At 44.0% G+C, this 21077-nt stretch overlaps 1 protein-coding gene across 1 annotated transcript in view; it reads left to right on the top strand.

The window, feature by feature from the left end:
* The first annotated feature begins 748 nt into the window (after positions 1–748).
* PARP4 (poly(ADP-ribose) polymerase family member 4) overlaps positions 749–21077 on the top strand; it is a 200755-nt gene continuing 180426 nt past the window's right edge. The window contains exons 1-3 of the mRNA XM_044288460.1: positions 749–936; positions 7531–7663; positions 10668–10854. Of these exons, the coding sequence (XP_044144395.1) occupies positions 7532–7663; positions 10668–10854 (319 nt within the window). The 5' untranslated portion in view covers positions 749–936; position 7531. The remainder of the gene's footprint in view (positions 937–7530; positions 7664–10667; positions 10855–21077) is intronic.

Raw genomic sequence — 21077 nt, 5'->3', positions numbered from 1 at the left:
ATTCGCTCATCTCTAGTGTGTATGTATATGTGTGTGTGTGTGTGTGTATATGTATGTATATATATATATATATATATATTATGACACATTCCCTTTAAGGGCTCATGCTAGTGTTGAGCGAATTGATCAAGTTGATTCATTCAGTCATTTCGTTTTAATACTGTCCTGAGACCTGTCTCCGTACAGCATTAAAATGTATTGCCTCAGTGGATCACTTCTTTAAAAACATTTTAAAATAGCAATCCGAAGTCGGGTTTGTTACCAATTTACCAGCCGGTATCAAACCCGACTTTGGATTACGAATTTTAAATGTTTTTAAAGATACAGAAATGAATAGTGAATTCATTCACCGAAGTTTCGTGTGACTTTGGCAGAAACTAATTTTGCCTCCATGGAGGCAACACATGTAGAGAGACAGGTCTCTTAACAGCATTAGAAAAGTGAGCAAATCGACTTTGGATCTATGATCTCAAGCTCGATCCGCTCCAGCCTAACTCTTGTACACGAACGTTGTTGTCTTGCGGTCTGCAAATTCCGGAACCGCAAAACATGGATACCGGCCACGTGTATTCCGCATTTTACATAATGGCCGGCCCAATCCTATCCCTAATGTGGACAATAATAGGACATGAGCTCTAAGGCAAACAGGTAAACCATAAAGCAGATCCATGCTGTAAATATACACTGTTCCTTTAAGATGAGTCAGGAAGTGATTTGGTTCCCCACAGTTTCTCCTCCCCTCCAGGAACTTTGCATTGAACTGCTCTGGCAACATTCTCCAGCTCATGGACGACTGAAGATTATTCTCCAGCTCATGTACGACTGAAGATCATTCTCCAGCTCATGTACGACTGAAGATCATTCTCCAGCTCATGTACGACTGAAGATCGCTGGTGTCACAGTAAACCCAGGGCGACCGCTGTCTGCACACAAGAGGTGGGTGGATTCTGTTCTTATGGTTTCATGAAACAAGTAAGAAAATCTACCACTACTTTAAGAGAACAAACAGACCTGACCTGGGTAGCAAAATGTTTGATTGAAGGATGTCAAAGTAGTTACAGTGTTACAGATTTACCTGCTTTTATGTATACGGTGTCCACTTACTGTAATGCAGCATGTAGCTAATGTAACATTGTAAATGGCAGAACACACCCTGCTCTTTACAAACCAGGTCACCTGTCACCTGATAACTGATGCAGTACAGGAAACTGTACTGGCCAAGTCACAAGTGAATGGAGAGAGATAAAAAAAAAGGCTGTACTATAATTTCAGCTGCATTCAGAACACTGGGGGGATTTAGCAAACTGGTGTAAATTAGAACTGGCTTAGGATACTTTCCCACTAGCGTTATTCGGATCCAGCAGGCAGTTCCGGCAAACCGTATGCAAGTGGCAATCCGTTTTTTCAGGATCCGTTAGACGGATCTGTTGCTATACCGGATCCGTATCAACCGGAATAACGGATCCGGTATTTTTTTTTTTCAAAGATCAAAACGGAAAATAGCTCTTCCTAAATCCCGGCACATGCGCAGACCGGATCTGGAAAACCGGATCCGGCAACGTGCCAATTTCCGAAACACTTTGTACAGGATCCGGCATTAATACATCTCTATGGAAATTAATGCCGGATCTGGCAAGTGCGGTAGTGTTCCGGGATTTTGTCCGGAAAAAATACAGCAGCAAGCTGCAGTATTTTGTCCGGTCAAGTACCGTACAAGGGACGGAAAGGAAGACATCCTGATGCATACTGAACGGATTGCTTTCCATTCAGAATGCATTAGGACAAAACTGATGCGTTTTTTTCCGGTATTGAGACCCTTTACTGGATTTCAATACCGGAAAAGAATAACGCTAGTGTGAAAGTACCCTTAGCTGCCCATAACAACCAATCAGATTCCTCTTTTGATTTTTCACAGCTCCTTTGATAAATCTCCCCACGCTATTCTTATCTCCCAAATTGTCTTAAAGGAATGGAACATGCTGCTTTAGGTAGATCAACTCAATCAATAGTTACTGTGGATAGATGAAAGGCTATGTACACCTTCGGAGGCAATTTTTGTTTATGATTGCAATTTACTCATTTTTGGCTAAAAAGCATATTTACAATTGGCCTTTTAAAAAAAATATTGAGCCATTCTGTCACAAAGGGTTAACAGTTTTTCTAGCTGTGTGACTGGTACTTTCACTTTGTGCCAGTCATCTAATAACCCTTATTTCTGAACTACTAAGAGGTCATAAAACACTTATTTAGGCCACATTTTATCAGTAAGATAAGGATTGAGCTATAATGAGTGTTTATAATGTCAGAGAGCAGAGATAAGGAGCCTGTCTAGTCAGAAAATGCACAGGCAGCCACTACAGCATCTCAGCTCTGTACAGAAAAAATTTAGGGGCCCAAATGTGTGAGAAGTACTTTGCAATCAAAATGTGTAAAAAATGGCCTGCGAAATCCGAAAGGTGCACTTTGGAATGTGTGCCCCTTTGCCCACCTAGGCTGCAAAAAAGTGTGACACATCTGGTATCGCCGTACTCAGGAGAAGTTGGGGAATGTGTTTTGGGGTGTCATTTTACATATACCCATGCTGGGTGAGAGAAATATCTTGGCAAAAGACAACTTTTCCCATTTTTTTATACAAAGTTGGCATTTGACCAAGATATTTTTCTCACCCAGCATGGGTATATGTAAAATGACACCCCAAAACACATTCCCCAACTTCTCCTGAGTACGGCGATACCAGATGTGTCACACTTTTATGCAGCCTAGATGTGCAAAGGTGCCCAAATTCTTTTTAGGAGGGCATTTTTAGACATTTGGATCCCAGACTTCTTCTCACACTTTCGGGCCCCTAAAAAGCCAGGGCAGTATAAATACCCCACATGTGACCCCACTTTGGAAAGAAGACACCCCAAGGTATTCCGTGAGGGGCATGGCGAGTTCATAGAATTATTTTTTTTTTGCATAAGTTAGCGGAAATTGATTTTCTTTTTTTTGTTTTTTTCTCACAAAGTCTCACTTTCCGCTAACTTAGGACAAAAATGTCAATCTTTCATGGACTCAATATGCCCCTCACGGAATACCTTGGGGTGTCTTCTTTCCGAAATGGGGTCACATGTGGGGTATTTATACTGCCCTGGCTTTTTAGGGACCCTAAAGCGTGAGAAGAAGTCTGGGATATAAATGTCTAAAAATGTTTACGCATTTGGATTCCGTGAGGGATATGGTGAGTTCATGTGAGATTTTATTTTTTGACACAAGTTAGTGGAATATGAGACTTTGTAAGAAAAAAACAAACAAAAAAAAATATATATTTCCGCTAACTTGGGCCAAAAAAATGTCTGAATGGAGCCTTACAGGGGGGGTGATCAATGACAGGGGGGTGATCAATGACAGGGGGGTGATCAATGACAGGGGGGTGGTCACCCATATACACTCCCTGATCACTCCCCTGTCATTGATCACCCCCCTGGTAAGGCTCCATTCAGACGTCCGTATGATTTTTACGGATCCATGGATCGGATCCGCGAAACACATGCGGACGTCTGAATGGAGCCTTACAGGAGGGTGATCAATGACAGGGGGTGATCAGGGAGTGTATATGGGTGATCACCCCCCTGTCATTGATCACCCCCCTGTAAGGCTCCATTCAGACGTCCGTATGATTTTTACGGATCCATGGATACATGGATCGGATCCGCAAAACACATGCGGACGTCTGAATGGAGCCTTACAGGGGGGTGATCAATGACAGGGGGTGATCAGGGAGTGTATATGGGTGATCACCCCCCTGTCATTGATCACCCCCCTGTAAGGCTCCATTCAGACGTCCGTATGATTTTTACGGATCCATGGATACATGGATCGGATCCGCAAAACACATGCGGACGTCTGAATGGAGCCTTACAGGGGGGTGATCAATGACAGGGGGGTGATCAATGACAGGGGGGTGATCAGGGAATCTATATGGGTGATCGCCCGCCTGTCATTGATCACCCCCCTGTAAGGCTCCATTCAGACGTCCGTATGCGTTTTGCGGATCCGATCCATGTATCCGTGGATCCGTAAAAATCATACGGACGTCTGAACGGAGCCTGACAGGGGGGTGATCAATGACAGGGGGGTGATCAATGACAGGGGGGTGATCAATGACAGGGGGGTGATCAGGGAGTTTATATGGGGTGATCATGGGTGATCAGGGGTTCATAAGGGGTTAATAAGTGATGGGGGGGGGGGTGTAGTGTAGTGTGGTGTTTGGTGCGACTTTACTGAGCTGCCTGTGTCCTCTGGTGGTCGATCCAAACATGGGGACCACCAGAGGACCAGGTAGCAGGTATATTAGACGCTGTTATCAAAACAGCGTCTAATATACCTGTTAGGGGTTAAAAAAAATCACATCTCCAGCCTGCCAGCGAGCGATCGCCGCTGGCAGGCTGGAGATCCACTCGCTTACCTTCCGTTCCTGTGAGCGCGCGCGCCTGCGTGCGCGCGTTCACAGGAAATCTCGGGCATCGCGAGATGACGCGCCGATGCGTCCAGGAGGAGTAAATCAACCACCTCCCGGACGCATCGGTGCGTTAGGCGGTCGGGAGGTGGTTAAAGTATTGGGGGGGGGGGGTGCCAGGAAAGGACCCATCCCAGGTGTCAAACACTTTAGGCATGCCACTGCTACCACCACAATAACCCCATTCAGATGAATGGAACATGTTTTCTGACTCAACAATTCTGTCGCATGTGAATACCATTTTATTAAAATGTCCAGCTGATAGGAAAGTCGCCCTTACTGTCACGGCCTATGCTGTACGCCGTGACACTGTAGCCACGCTCGCTGTTGCCGATGGCAACATGTTGCTGTTTTGGCATGTTGTGGCAGTGTTTTCTGTGTGCGCCGTGACTTGCTTGCCACGCATGCTGTTGTCTGCGGCAACCTGTTGCCTTTTGCTTGTGTGTGCACTTCCCCTGTCAGTTGTTTCCTCCTCTGTTCGGTGCTGGAGGGGTTAACCACCTTGTTGGGCGTGGTCACTAGGAGGCCCTCACTCTGGGAGATGGAAACATGAAGACCAGGAGCATAAGGCCCCTTTCACACGGGCGAGATTTCCGCGCGGGTGCGATGCGTGAGTTGAACGCATTGCACCCGCACTGAATCCTGACCCATTCATTTCTATGGGGCTGTTCACATGAGCGGTGATTTTCACGCATCACTTATGCGTTGCGTGAAAATCGCAGCATGTTCTATATTCAGCGTTTTTCACGTAACGCAGGCCCCATAGAAATGAATGGGGTTGCGTGAAAATCGCAAGCATCCGCAAGCAAGTGCGGATGCGGTGCGATTTCCACACATGGGTTCTAGGTGACAGTCTATTCACTGTATTATTTTCCCTTATAACATGGTTATAAGGGAAAATAATAGCATTCTGGCTACAGAATGCTTAGTATAATAGTGCTGGGAGGGTTAAAAAAAAGTTAACTCACCTTATCCCCATGATCGCCTAGTTCCCGGTCGGTCTGTTCTTTAGCTGTGGCTAAAGGATCTGTGGTGATGTCAGATCACATGCTCCATCACCATGGTGATGGACCATGTGATTGGAGCATGTGATCTGACATCACCAAAGGTCATTCAGTCCACAGCTAAAGAACAGACCGGGATCTACACGATCATGGGGATAAGGTGAGTTAACTTTTTTATTATTTTTAACCCTTCCAGCACTATTATACTAAGCATTCTGTATTCAGAATGCTATTATTTTCCCTTATAACCATGTTATAAGGGAAAATAATACAATCTTCAGAACATCAATCCCAAGCCCGAACTTCTGTGAAGAAGTTCGGGTTTGGGTACCAAACATGCGCGATTTTTCTCACGCGAGTGCAAAACGCATTACAATGTTTTGCACTCGCGCGGAAAAATCGCGGGTGTTTCCGCAACGCACCCGCACATTTTTCCGCAACGCCCGTGTGAAACCAGCCTAACTCCAACACACACCATGGCTGGAGTAACACTGACTCCCGGCATCTAGCCACAGGTAAGATGAAGCACCTAGTGACCACACCCAATCACCACTTTGCTCCAGCCAGTGTATTAACCCCACACACACCACACAGCAGGGAGACACTACTTAAAGGGGAAGTGCACGTGCAAACCACAAACTACACGTTGCCACAAGCAACGAGTCTACACGGCAACCGCGTCACGGTCAAACACTAATATGACCGTGACACTTACACAATGAAAAAGCAGGGCAATCTATGTGGTGCAGTATGCATTTACTGTAGATTTCTGGTCTTTGTTTTACTGCCATAGGATTTACCTACTTTATCACCAGGCGCACCTCTGGCAGTCCGTGTGTCAAATGTAAGAACAACTCCAGCCACTAACTGTAGTATTTTTTTTTGCCAACATTTATGCCTGTTTTCAGGCAATGTTAGTAGATTTGCCAATGTTCCAGATTCCACAACTCCTATGTCAAACGTGACGTAATAACACCTGTGCCACAAAATATTGTGAAGTAACACATTGCGTAAATTTTGTCAGGGACAGGTGAAACCTCAAGATACACTACTCACAAAATGTTAGGGCTACTTGGCTTGTGGGTGAAATTTCAGGATAAACCTAAAATGCACTCTAAGGCCTATTGCACACGGCCGTTTCTTTTTCCCGTTTACTGGCCGTTTTTTGCGTTCCGTATACGGTCCGTATACGGAACCATTCATTTCAATGGTTCCGCAAAAAAAACGGAATGTACTCCGTATGCATTCCGTTTCTGTATTTCCGTTTTTCTGTTCCGTTTTAACATAGAACATGTCCTATTATTGCCCGCAAATCACGGTCCGTGGCTCCATTCAAGTCAATGGATCCGCAAAAAAAACGGAACACATACGGAAATGCATCCGTATGTCTTCCGTTCCGTTTTTTCCTGAACCATCTATTGAAAATGTTATGGCCAGCCCAATTTTATCTATGTAATTACTGTATACTGTATATGCCATACGGAAAAACGGAACGGAAAAACGGAACAGAAACGGAAACACAACGGAAAAAAAAAACGGAACAGCGGATCCATGAAAAACGGACCGCAAAACACTGAAAAAGTTATATGGTCGTGTGCAATAGGCCTAACCTTTACAGATGAACGTAATGTGACCTTCTCTAAACTTTTGAATGCACATGTCCAACTGTTCAGTGTTTGAGTACTTTTTGCACAACTTGCTGTTCTCTAACAAGGAACTTAGCAGCAAGAAAAGGTTTTTAATCAATGAATCGCCCAATAAATTTCCTGGCCGTGTGCATGAGGCCTCATACTGACAGCTTTATGTCACTATGATTCTGTAGACGTAAGGTCAAGCAGAAGGCACACAGAATTATAAATCATGATAATGCCAAGCGCTCCTGCAAGACCAGCAGTGTCCAGAACAGAGGATCATCATCACACACGAAGCGTGATTCCCTCAATGGATTCGCTTGTGTGAAACTGCCCTTAAATGATAATTTTTTTTCCTGATTATCATAGAATTTATTAATGGTTGTTTTCTCTCTAGGATGGGTGTGGGCATTTTTTCAGATGTCATATTCTTCCTCAAAGTGAACTCCTTACCCCTTAAAGAAAGGAAAAGGCTAAAAAACAGCATCATTTCGAATGGAGGAGAAATTTCATTAGTGCTGAATGGAAAGGTATGTACAGTATATATCTTGGCAATAAAGAATTGGGTCTCCTTTCCGCTGACATATTTATATTTTCACATACAACTACGTCCACATAGCATAGCTGGACACTACCGGATCCTTATTCAGCATACTGGCATCCATCAGTTATCCAGCAGGAATGCCATCTTTCTGTCCCCTCAAAAAATGAAAAAAAAAGGTGCATGCAGTGGTAGTTCTTGTACTGTGCTCCTCTGCCGAAACAGAATAACGCAATGCTAAAACGCAGATGTGGATGTAGCCTAAGGCCCCTTTCACACGAGCCAGTTTTCCGCGTGGGTGCAATGCATGACGTGAACGCATTGCACCCGCACTGAATCCGGACCCATTCATTTCTATTGGGCTGTGCACACGAGCAGTGATTTTCACGCATCACTTGTGCGTTGCGTGAAAATTGCAGCATGCTCTATATTCTGCGTTTTTCACGAAACGCAGGCCCCATAGAAGTGACTAGGGCTGCGTGAAAATCGCAAGCATCCGCAAGCAAGTGCGGATATAGTGCGATTTTCAGGCATGGCTGCTAGGAGACTATTGGGATGGGGACCCGATCATTTATTATTTTCTCTTATAACATGGTTATAAGGGAAAATAATAGCATTCTTAATACAGAATGCATTGTACAATAGGGCTGGATGGGTTAAAAAAATAATAATAATAATAATTTAACTCACCTTAAGCCACTTGATCGCGCAGCCCGACTTCTCTTCTGTCTTCTTCTTTGCTGTGCACAGGAAAAGGACCTTTGCCGGCGTCACTGCGCTCATCACATGGTCCATCACATGATCCATCACCGTGGTAAAAGATCATGTGATGGACCATGTGATGAGCGAAGTGACGTCATCAAAGGTCCTATTCCTCAAAGAAGAAGACAGAAGAGAAGCCGGGCTGCGCGATCAAGTGGCTTAAGGTGAGTTAAATTATTATTATTATTTTTTTAACCCCTCCAGCGCTAGTTTACTATGCATTCTGTATTAAGAATGCTATTATTTTCCCTTATAACCATGTTATAAGGGAAAATAATACAGTCTACACAACACCTAACCCAAACCCGAACTTCTGTGAAGAAGTCTGGGTTCGGGTCTGGGTACCAAACATGCCGATTTTGCTAACTACCCCCGCAGAAAAAACACAAACATGGAACTCAATCGCAGTGAAAACGGACTTGTTTTAGTGTCAAAATCGCACCATTTTCCCTGAACGCATCCGGCCCCAATCCGCAACGCCCGTGTGAAAGGGGCCTAAGAATGTTTCTGCCATGTAGTATGCATTGCTCAAATGTGAGGAACCCCAGTCATCATGGATCAGTCACTATTATGACACTGAAAACATGCAGACACATCCGCTTCTCATATTTCTGTTCTACTTTATAACATGATAATAACCAAATCTAGCATGATGGGGGTAATTTACTAATAGCAGTTTGGCTTGAAAAAAATAAGTTTTTTTTAAATGCGGATTGTGTGCAGAAAATGCGTGGAAAACAGCACCAAAAACATTGTGTGAAAGGGCCCTTAGGGTGTCTTCTCACACTGCAAATTTCATCCTTGTTTTTGCCGCCAAAACAAACTCATTGACTGTTAAAGAATTTTCAGTCTCTAAAAAAATAAATAAAAATGTGCTCCCATACGGCTCATGCCTTCACTCCAGAATTCTGGCTTTAAAAAGTTGCTAAATGAGGTGCAAATATTTTGCGACTTTTTGCATTTTTAAATATGGGTGTGGTTAGCAATATTAATGAGTTTCACTCCAGATTTATCACTGAGACTTTTATTACTTTAAAGTCACAAAAAAGTCGCAGTCTCACTCCAGTAGGAGGGTGGAGGAGGAAAGCTGGAGCAGCTTTTCTGGACAAAAGGATCAGACAATTTATCAAACAATCTGCGACATTTGATGAATGTGGTATAAAGTGCGACAATGCAGACTCAAGGAAAATTGACTTCAAATATTCCCATTAATGATAAATCCCCCCTCCCATGTGTTCCTGTGATGTGTTAATGAAAAAAAGTTTTAACTCCTTGCTGTTTGTTGATGCGTTTTTTCATCAATTCTTTAATCAGTAATTAGCGAGAAATTGCGGCTCCTGGGCAGGGCTTGGCCGTGTGATGGCCTTGTGGCAACTGCCATTTATTACAGCACCCCTAAGCCTCTTTCTTTTTTCCTCACGGTTGCAATCAGTTTTTGATGTGTTTTTCCCACGTGTGAAAAAAACCCTGAATAATATCAATCTACATCTCCTGGTAACCATCAGTAAAAATCGCATTGCATCCACATGCAGTCCGTTTTTCACTGAAGCCCCATTCACTTCTATGGAACCAGCGTGAAAAACGCAGAATATAGAACATGCTGTGATTTTTCCTGAACGCAGAAATAATGCGTGAAAAATGTGCACAGACCCATTTAAATTAATGGCTCAGGATTCAGTCCGGATGCTATGCGTTTGCTTGATGAAAAACTCGCTGGTGTAAAAGAGGCCTTTAGGGTCCTAATTGATAGTTTAACATGTAATTAAGAACCAGGTAGGTACAGAATTTTTTTTAACTGGCCCCTCTTGCCCCCAGGCAACTTCTTTGCAACCCCCACTCTTGTGCCTAGTCAAGATTGAGCTCTCAGACAAGGCCTGGTAGCCACTCCGTCTGTTTCCTACAGTGTCACTGTATATAATCTCATTGTATAATACTGTTGAGGGGGCCCTGACCATAAAATCTTTTAGTCTTCCTCCTGAGAGGGCCCTTTGTGGATCTGGACCCCAAAGCAGCCGCTTCCCCTATAGCTACGCCCCTGGGACAAGCATAGACCCTGTTGACTCGGTGTGTCTCTACACAATAACGGAAGGCAGGAGATATCTGGAGCAGAAATGACTCAATACAAAAGAAAGACTGCACTCAGTTACTGTACATAATGATTCATCCCTTTTTTGGCTGCAGTTTCCATATTTGCTGTACTTGGAAAAAATAAACTGTTCTTTGTGTTTTAGTGCACACACGCTGTTGTCGTTAATCCTGCCACACTAAACAGTACCCAGCAGAAGAAAATCGAGAAGTACATAATCTCCGTAGTAAATCCTGACTTCATATGGAAATCAGTGCAAGAAGAAAGACTTCTAGAGGTGGAATGTAAGGACAATGATGGACCAATTGAAGTCACTGGGGATGAACATCAAGGTAAAGCAATCTGTATGCCAGCTTTACTCCTTTTGCCTGTTTTGTGCCATTAGAAAAACATCTTCTTTAAAAGGATAGTGAAATTTTGACCCAAACATGTAAATATTTCTTTTTTTTTATTTTGTAAACGAGAAAAATGTACAGTATACACAACATGTATTTCACTTGCCCATGATATAAGCCAATAAGAAATATTTATAATATTTTGGTTGTTGGGAGTCTGGCCCATGGGACTCCTGACAGTCCCAAGAATGAAGGAATCAAGGTCCCTTTGGCTATTTGCACATTGGGTGGACCGTGGACAAGAGCCTAAGGCCCCTTTCACACAAGCGAGTTTTTCACGCTGCTGCGATGTATGACATGAACGCATAGCACCCGCACTGAATCCTGACCCATTCATTTCAATGGGTCTGTGTACATGAGCATTTTTTTTCTTCACGCATCAGTTCTGCGTTGCGTGAGAATCACAGCATGTTTCAATATTCTGTGTTTTTCACGCAGCCCTGGACCCATAAAAGTCAATGGGACTTCAGTGAAAAACAAATTGCATCCGGTTGCCTCGAGATGTTTTTGTAAACCTTTAGTTTTTTTTCATGCATCATGCACGTGAAAAACGCATTAAGGCTCCATTCACACGTCCGCAAATGGGTCCGCATCCGTTCTGCAATTTTGCGGAACGGGTGCGGACCCATTCATTTTCTATGGGGACGGAATGGATGCGGACAGCACACAGTGTGCTGTCCGCATCCGCATTTGCGGAGCGCGGCCCCGATCTTTGCGTCCGCAGCTCCGCAAAACATAGAACATGTCCTATTCTTGTCCGCAGCTTGCGGACAAGAATAGGCATTTCTATAGGGGTGCCGGGCGGGTGTGTTGCGGGTGCCACGGACTTGTGAATGGAGCCTAAAACTGATTGCACCTGCGTGGAAAAAACTGAACGCAATCGCAGACAAAACTGACTGAACTTGCTTGCAAAATAGTGTGAGTTTCATTGAACGCACCCTGAACCAATCCATATCGTTCGTGTGAAAGAGGGATTGTAACACAGCTTCATTTTGGTGAATAGGGTGTGCTCAGGGCCAGATTGGGAACTTATGGGGTCATTTATCAAACTGGTGTAAAGTAGAATTCCACCTTTCATTTTCCAAAGGAGCTGTCAAAAATGAAAGGTGGAATCAGTTTGGTTGCTATGGGTAACTAAGCCAGTTCTAATTTACGCCAGTTTGATAAATGACCCCATTAGTGTCCCGATGTTGGAGGTGGCTTCAGAATTGGCAGCAGGTGAGGCCAATATCAGTGGGTATGGTGTGCAAACTATTAGCCATAGTCACATTAGTAGTTGTTGGGGCCAATGCATTGGGGCATAATTGTCACTTCAAAGATTGTCTCTTATAACTGCACATTTTTGGACAGGTTATATCCGTGTCTTGGACATCCACCATTACTTTTTGTTTCACATAATACAACATATTAACCAAATTGAGAATTTATTTATGGTGAAACATCATTGAGACCTATTATAGCTGCTCCACACAAGATACTATTGTCCTCTTATGTAAATGTTGCATAACATAGGAAGACAGCACCAAAAGACAAGACAATGAAAGCAGAAATTGAAATCCATGGTTCAGATCATTCTAAAAACAGTGCTTTACCCAATCCAAGCTTATGGTAACAGAACCAAGATTACTGCATAGATCCGGTAACAGAACCAAGATTACTGTATAGATATGGTAACAGAACCAAGCTTACTGTATAGATCCGGTAACAGAACCAAGATTACTGTATAGATATGGTAACAGAACCAAGATTACTGTATAGATCCGGTAACAGAACCAAGCTTACTGTATAGATCCGGTAACAGAACCAAGCTTACTGTATAGATCCGGTAACAGAACCAGGCTTACTACATAGATCCGGTAACAGAACCAAGCTTACTGTATAGATTCGGTAACAGAACCAAGCTTACTGTATAGATCCGGTAACAGAACCAAGATTACTGCATAGATACGGTAACAGAACCAAGCTTACTGCATAGATTAGATACGGTAACAGAACCAAGCTTACTGTATAGATCCGTTAACAGAACCAAGCTTACTGTATAGATACAGTAACAGAACCAAGCTTACTGTATAGATCCGGTAACAGAACCAAGATTACTGCATAGATACGGTAACAGAACCAAGCTTACTGTATAGATTCGGTAACAGAACCAAGCTTACTGTATAGATACGGTAACAGAACCAAGATTACTGCATAGATACGGTAACAGAACCAAGCTTACTGCATAGATCCGGTAACAGAACCAAGCTTACTGTATAGATCCGGTAACAGAACCAAGCTTACTGTATAGATCCGGTAACAGAACCAAGCTTACTGTATAGATATGGTAACTTAAGGACTACCTAAACATGCTACAGGAGACATGTATACAGCATTACATGGTGACCATTCAGATAAATGCCATTCCATGTAATATATCGATGACTGAGTCCTCCAGAACAAAAGTGTCTACTTCTCTCTTTTACTCTAGAGTACGGTGTTCTATGGTGTCCATATTCCCTTTTAGTACATTTGTCCTGATGGGACAACACTTTCAATTCAGCCCCTTTATTCGTGGGATAGTGGGGATCCCAGTCAGTCAGTAAGGGATTAAAGTGGAATACCTTTACTTCTAATGGTAGAAAAACCCTATAATGATTTTGCACTACAAAGAAGGAGAGGGAGGGCCGGGAGGGACCACGATCAACGCTGGTGAAAAAAAATGGCGGTCTGTGGATGTGGTGGCACGATTAGAGAAGTTTGCCTAGGTCCCTCATGCAGAAGGGGGCCCTGAGAGCACGGACACACCACTGAGGAGGATGGAGGGATCAGAGGTGAGCTCCCTCATTAATACCACCCTGGTGGAAAGCGCTCGCCAAGATGGCAGATCCCACGTGGAGGAGGCAGGAGCTGGTGAAGGGGGAGCCCATAAATTGCTAAACACACAGTCCATGCTACAACCACAGCTACCTTTCCCTACCCTGCCAACAAGATATAGAGCCTACAATCAAATATATATTTCTGGCAATACAAAACTGCAGTTCTTCATTAATGACCCTAAATACATCCATGGGGTCCCTTCAAAAGAGTGTCTCTTTTATCCAATAAGATATAAGGAAAGTTAATGAACGTGTTGCTGGAGTAGAGGAAAGAGTGGGCCTTTAGGAAGATTAAGTACCCCCTGTAAAGCTGGACCTGGCTAAAGTAATTCACAATAACACCCTTCTTATGAATAAAACTGAAGATTTGGAGAATAGATCACGCCGTAACAATCTCCGCTTGGTCGGAGTGTCGGAAAAGGCGGAAGGGGTTAATCCTGCACAGTTTTTTGAAGAGTGGTTTAAAGATAAATTTGGACAAGACTCCTTGTCTTTATTTGCAATAGAAAGGGCGCACAGGGTGCCATTCTGTCCACCACCACCGGGGGCACCCCCCAGACCAATCCTGCTTAGGATTTAGCACTTTAAGATCGGGACACTATTCTCTGCAAAGCAAGAGATCATGTGGATCTACTTATCAATGGTAATAAGATATCCATCTTCCCTGACTTCTTGGCGGAGGTCAAAAGACGACGGGCGAAACTTCTGGATGTCAAAAGACGTTTACGAATGAAAAATGTGCAGTACGCTATGCTTAATCCTTCCAAGCTGCGTGTGGTTGCTGGCGGAAATGTCCACTTGTTTGAATCACCTGAAGATGCCACCCGCTGGATGGATCTGAAAGAAAGCTCCCTATGGGATCCTACCGGGGCTGGCTGACCAAGGGGACTGACTCTTGAATTGTACTGTCACTGAGGATATCACAGCGACTGCTGAAGCATAGTGATGAGTACTCTGCCTCCTCTGTACTTCACTCTATTTACCATTACTGTCCCTCTCTTCTCTATGTTCTACTGTCCACTAAACAGATGCAATGAACAGGGGGCTGTCCTAAATTTTTACCTATTATTTCCTTCTTCCCTCCTCCCTCTCTTTTTTTCCTTTTTCCCCTTTTTCTAGGCCTTGTTAGGTTAGCCGTCTATGTATCTTAGTTATATGATTAAGCTGGTCGCTGCTCAGGGTTCTTTTTGGAGGGTTTTCTTATGTTCACAGAACAATTGCTTTATTACAACGCATTGTTAAGGTTAGGCCGTTGGTGCCACCTCTTCATGTTTGCTGGCTTCAGGAAATTTTTGTGCCTCAAGTCCCCTGCGTGGGACAATTGGAGAGATTTTTGTTGAGGGGTTCTTGTTGTTATATTGTTTGTATTGGGAGGATATCTGCAGAGAGACGACTTATCTTTCTTTCCATCCGACCAATGGACACAGATTAATTCATATGGATATATACAGTTGCAAGAAAAAGTATGTGAACCCTTTGGAATGATAAGGATTTCTGCACAAATTGGTCATAAAATGTGATCTGATCTTCATCTAAGTCACAACAATAGACAATCACAGCCTGCTTAAACTAATAACACACAAATAATTAAATGTTACCATGTTTTTATTGAACACACTATGTAAACACTCACAGTGCAGGTGGAAAAAGTATGTGAACCCTTGGATTTAATAACTGGTTGAACTTCCTTTGGCAGCAATAACTTCAACCAAACGTTTCCTATAGTTGCAGATCAGACGTGCACAACGGTCAGGAGTAATTCTTGACCATTCCTCTTTACAGAACTGTTTCAGTTCAGCAATATTCTTGGAATGTCTGGTGTGAATCGCTTTCTTGAGGTCATGCCACAGCATCTCAATCGGGTTGAGGTCAGGACTCTGACTGGGCCACTCCAGAAGGTGTATTTTCTTCTGTTTAAGCCATTCTGTTGTAGATTAACTTTTATCCTTTTGGTCGTTGTCATATTGCAACACCCATCTTCTGTTGAGCTTCAGCTGGTGGACAGATGGCCTTAAGTTTTCCTGAAAAATGTCTTTATAAACTTGGGAATTCATTTTTCCTTCGATGATAACAATCCGTCCAGGCCTTGACACAGCAAAGCAGCCCCAAACCATGATGCCCCCACCACCATACTTCACAGTTGGGATGAGGTTTTGATCTTGGTGTGCTGTGCCTCTTTTTCTCCACACATAGTGTTGTGTGTTTCTTCCAAACAACTCAACTTTGGTTTCATCTGTCCACAGAATATTTTGCCAGTACTGCTGTGGAACATCCAGGTGCTCTTGTGCAAACTGTAAACGTGCAGCAATTTTTTTCTTGGACAGCAGTGGCTTGCTCTGTGGTATCCTCCCATGAAATCCATTCTTGTTTAGTGTTTTACATATCGTAGATTCGCTAACAGGGATGTTAGCATATGCCAGAGACTTTTGTAAGTCTTTAGCTGACACTCTAGGATTCTTCTTCACCTCATTGAGCAGTCTGCGCTGTGCTCTTGCAGTCATCTTTACAGGACGGCCACTCCTAGGGAGAGTAACAGCAGTGCTGAACTTTCTCCATTTATAGACCATTTGTCTTACCGTGGACTGATGAACAGCAAGGCTTTTGGAGATACTTTTATAACCCTTTCCAGCTTTATGCAAGTGAACAATTTTTAATCGTAGGTCTTCTGAGAGCTCTTTTGTGCGAGGCATCATTCACATCAGGCAATGCTTCTTGTGAAGAGCAAACCCAGAACTGGTGTGTGTTTTTTATAGGGCAGGGCAGCTGTAACCAACACCTCCAATCTCATCTCATTGATTGGACTCCAGTTGGCTGACACCTCACTCCAATTAGCTCTTGGAGATGTCATTAGTCTAGGGGTTCACATACTTTTTCCACCTGCACTGTGAGTGTTTACATGGTGTGTTCAATAAAAACATGGTAACATTTAATTCTTTGTGTGTTATTAGTTTAAGCAGACTGTGATTGTCTATTGTTGTGACTTAGATGAAGATCAGATCACATTTTATGACCAATTTGTGCAGAAATCCATATTATTCCAAAGGGTTCACATACTTTTTCTTGCAACTGTATATATATATATATATATATATAATATCCTACACATTTCTGTACTCTTCTAAAATATGGCGGGTAAGGCTCAGGTTATAGTCTGGAATGTCAGAGGCTTGGGGGATGCCACAAAACGTCAGGCACTCCTCCCATTCAGCACAGGTGGTTTTAATCACAGAAGTCTGCATATAAGTGGTCATTGACCTGTAGCTCCTGATAGCAATGGACATGTTGTGTTAGACAACTGTTCACATAGTACAGTACTGCGTGGTGGCCTTTGTTTTTGTGGCGCTGTGCTGGTGGGTTGGTGGGACCCAGTGCCATGGTTGGCATTGTCAGACAGCAGAGGTGCTGTTTGACTCCTGGGTCCCGCCGCCTACTAGGGCAGTGCCTCTTTGTCACCACTTTGTTGCTGCGCCTTTTTGTCAGAGTAGGTCCCACTCAAAGAGGCGACCTTGGCGTGGTGAGTGGGCTTACGCCTTTTGATCAAAATGTACACTAATGTCTCTTGTACAGCATGCAGTATGGGGGGCTGTACACTTAAATCTGCCGCTGAGAAGTGAGTCTAATTAGATCAAAGCATAGCATTGTGGATGTGCAATCCAGTTCTGTTTTTCTCCCCCTGATAAGGCTACTTTCACACTAGCGTTTTTACTGGGTCCGGCAGGGTTCAGCAAAAAACGCTTCCGTTACTGATAATACAACCGTCTGCAACCGTTATGAACGGATCCGGTTGTATCTTTAACATTGCCAAGACGGAACTGTCATAAACTCCATTTAAAGTCAAAGTGGGACGGATCCATTTTTTATTGTGTCAGAGAAAAAGGATCCGTCCCAAATAACTTGCATTGGGGGTTATGCCGGATCCGCCTTGCTCCGCATCCCAGGACAGAAAGCAAACTACAACATGTTGCGGTTTGCTCTTCGATATGGGAACAGAATGCATTTTGGAGCATTCTGTTCTGTTCAGTTCAGTTTTGTCCCCATTGACAATGAATGGGGACAAAACGAAGCGTTTTTTTCCGGTATTGAGCCCCTATGACGGAACTCAATATCGGAAAACTAAAACGCTAGTGAGAAAGTAGCCTTAGTAGTGGATCTCACACACCTACTATTCCACCTTCTCTACACACGCCAGAGGGGTCAGTGTCCTAGTTCACAGGGCTCTTTCCTTTGAATGTTATTCTTCGGAAATTGATCCTGACGGCAGATATGTATGCTTACACTGTTCTTTATATAAAGTGCATTTTTTTCTGATTGCTATGTGTATTCCACCACCATATTCCTGTGACCTGATAAGGCTGAAGGGGCTGATCTGGTAGCACTGGGGGACATGGAGGGGCTGATCTGGTGGCACTGGGGGACATGGAGGGGCTGATCTGGGGGAGTGAGGGACATGGCAATGGATGGCATGGAGTGGCTGATGGCACTGGGGGAGTGGGGGACATAGAGGGGCTCCTCTGGGGGAGTGGGAGACATGGCAATGAATGGCATGGGGTGGTTGATGGCACTGGGGGAGTGGGGGACATGGAGGGGCTGATCTGGTGGCACTGGGGGACATGGAGGGCTGATATGGTGGCACTGAGGGAGTGGGGGATATGGCAATGGATGGCATGGAGCGACTGATGGCACTGGGGAGTGGGGGACATGGAGGGGCTGATCTGGTGGCACTGGGGGAGTGGGAGACATGGCAATGGATGTCATGGAGTGGCTGATGGCACTGGGGGAGTCGGGGACATGGAGGGGCTGATCTGGTGGCACTGGGGGACATGGAGGGGCTGATCTGGGGGAGTGGGGGACATGGCATGGATTGGCTGATGGCACTGAGGGAGTCAGGGACATGGAGGGACTAATCTGGTGGCACTGGGGGACATGGCGGGGCTGATCTGGTGGCATTGGGGGAGTGGGGGACATGGCAATGGATGGCATGGAGTGGCTGATGGCACTGGGGGAGTGGTGGACATGGCAATGGATGGCATGCAGTGGCTGATCGCACTGGGGGAGTGGAGCTTAAGGACACTGGGGTGGGGGAGAGCTGAAGGACACTGGGGTGGGGGAATGCTGAAGGACACTGGGGTGGGGGAGAGCTGAAGGCACTGGGGTGGGGGGGAGCTGATAACACTGGGGGAACTGATGCACTTGGGCTGATCACAGAGGGGGGAATGAAGGGTGTTGGGAACTGATGGCAGGGGGTCTGATGAGTTTTTATAAAGGAAAACAGTCTGTTAATTCATTTTTTCTTATTAGATTACTCGATTAATCGTAAAAAATAATCCATAGAATACTCGATTACTGAAATAATCGTTTACTGCAGCCTTACTATAAAAGCTTAAGTCCAGGGTTTATACTAGGGCTGCACGATATGGGAATTTTGTGCGATTGCGATTAGGGCCCTAAAAATTGCGATAACGGTATGCGATATTTTAAGGGAATTGTGCTAGAGGTCTATTTGCTTGGATTTTCAAGGCAAAAGCACACAGAAATTACTGATAATGCTGAAATGTAGTTATGCTCAAGAACTGAAATGCACAGTGTTTTTCAAAATAAAACATTTTACTAAATTAAATAACATATTTGCATTACTGCAAAAGTACAAAATACAAAACTTGCCATTTTCTTAATAGCACTGCACAGAACAGATAAATAAAATAGAATAAATAAAAGAACATTTGTTCATTAAAATAACGACTTGCCTCCAGCCCCTCCTCCCTCCCCATACTGTAACTGGTGTATCGCCGGCCGCGCTGTGCCAACCACGTGTCAACCACGTAAAAAAGTCAACCATTGCTTTATAAGGCGCACTGCCATTTTCTCCCCACTTTTGGGGGGGGAAAAAGTTTGTCTTATAAAGCGAAAAATATGGTAATATAATTGCAGCATTTTTGAGTCGGCCAATTGGTGATTGCGATATGGCGATTAATTGCGATTGCGATTGCTTTGGCGATATATTGTGCAGGCCTAGTTTATACATATACAAAAAATTTAACGGCGCAAAACTAAGACTTGGGGACTTTCTGACTCCTTGCAGTGGGTGGTGAAAGACTCTGAGGCTGCTTATATACAGGGTCCATCAACGCAGACTGAGTCGGTGTGGAAGGAGGCACATGATAAACTTAATGATCATTTGTTCCAAACTGCAGACAACAAACCTTTCTTCCTAAGACAGAAATATTTTGAAGCAGGTGAAAGCGCAGGCAGTTTGCTGGCCAGAGTGGTCTGCTCACAGGAAGGCCATCTAGAATAGTGGCTATCAGAACTAGAGAGGGGGCTCATTCTACAGATGATTTGGTTATCTTTAATGAGTTTAATAGATACTATAAAGAGTTATACACCTCCAAACTGGATATGGAGTTTGGTGATATCAAATCTTATCTAGCCAATATACCTATCCTGGTGATGTCTCTGGAATCAGCCCGATACCTAGATGAGCCTTTAGATTTGGAGGAATTTAGGGCAGCCCTTGGTTCTTTCCCCAATGAAAAACCCCCGGGTTTTGATGGCGTACCAGCTGACTTTTAAAAAGATATCAGGAAACCCTTCTCCCTCATCTATTAGACAATTTTAATGATTCTTTGTGATTGGGGAAATTGCCTGCATCTATGCGGGAGGCTGTGGTGGTAGTGTTACCAAAACCTGGAAAGGACCCAACCTTGCCTGACTCCTATAGGCCCTTCTCCCTTCTGTCGACGGATGTGAAAATACTGGCGAAAGTACTGGCTAATCGTTTGAGTAAGGTTATTACCTCCCTCATACATGAAGACCAGTCAGGGTTCATGCCGGACAAAAGTACTTCCATTAATCTTCAGGGACTTTTCCTTAATCTCCAAAGATCAGTGGACACTGGGGGCTGTCGTGCAATAATATCTCTAGACACTGCCATGGCTTTTGACAGTGGGAATATTTGCGTGAGGTCATGGAGGTTATGGTGTTTGGACAAGGTTTCATGTCATGGGCCAAGCTTCTCTACTGCTCACCAGTAGCCAGGATTAGGGCAAATGGGGAGTTATCTCCACAATTTCCATTTCACAGGGGAACAAGGCAGGGTTGTCCACTATCCCCTCTATTGTTCGCTATTGCTGTCAAACCCCGGGCCTGCCTTCTGCGTGCTTCTCCTGACTGAAAAGGGTTTCTGCTAGGTTCTCAAGAGGAAAGAGTCTCCCTGTTCACCGATGATATGCTTCTGTATACAGGGGACATAGTGCAATCTATCAGCTCAATTATGAGGGACATTATTGAATTTGAAAAATGCTC

This window comes from Bufo gargarizans, chromosome 3, assembly GCF_014858855.1.
Source record: "Bufo gargarizans isolate SCDJY-AF-19 chromosome 3, ASM1485885v1, whole genome shotgun sequence".
NCBI classification, from domain to species: domain Eukaryota; kingdom Metazoa; phylum Chordata; class Amphibia; order Anura; family Bufonidae; genus Bufo; species Bufo gargarizans.
The sequence above is the reverse complement of the archived record's forward strand: the minus strand, read 5'-3'. Positions and strand labels throughout refer to the sequence as shown.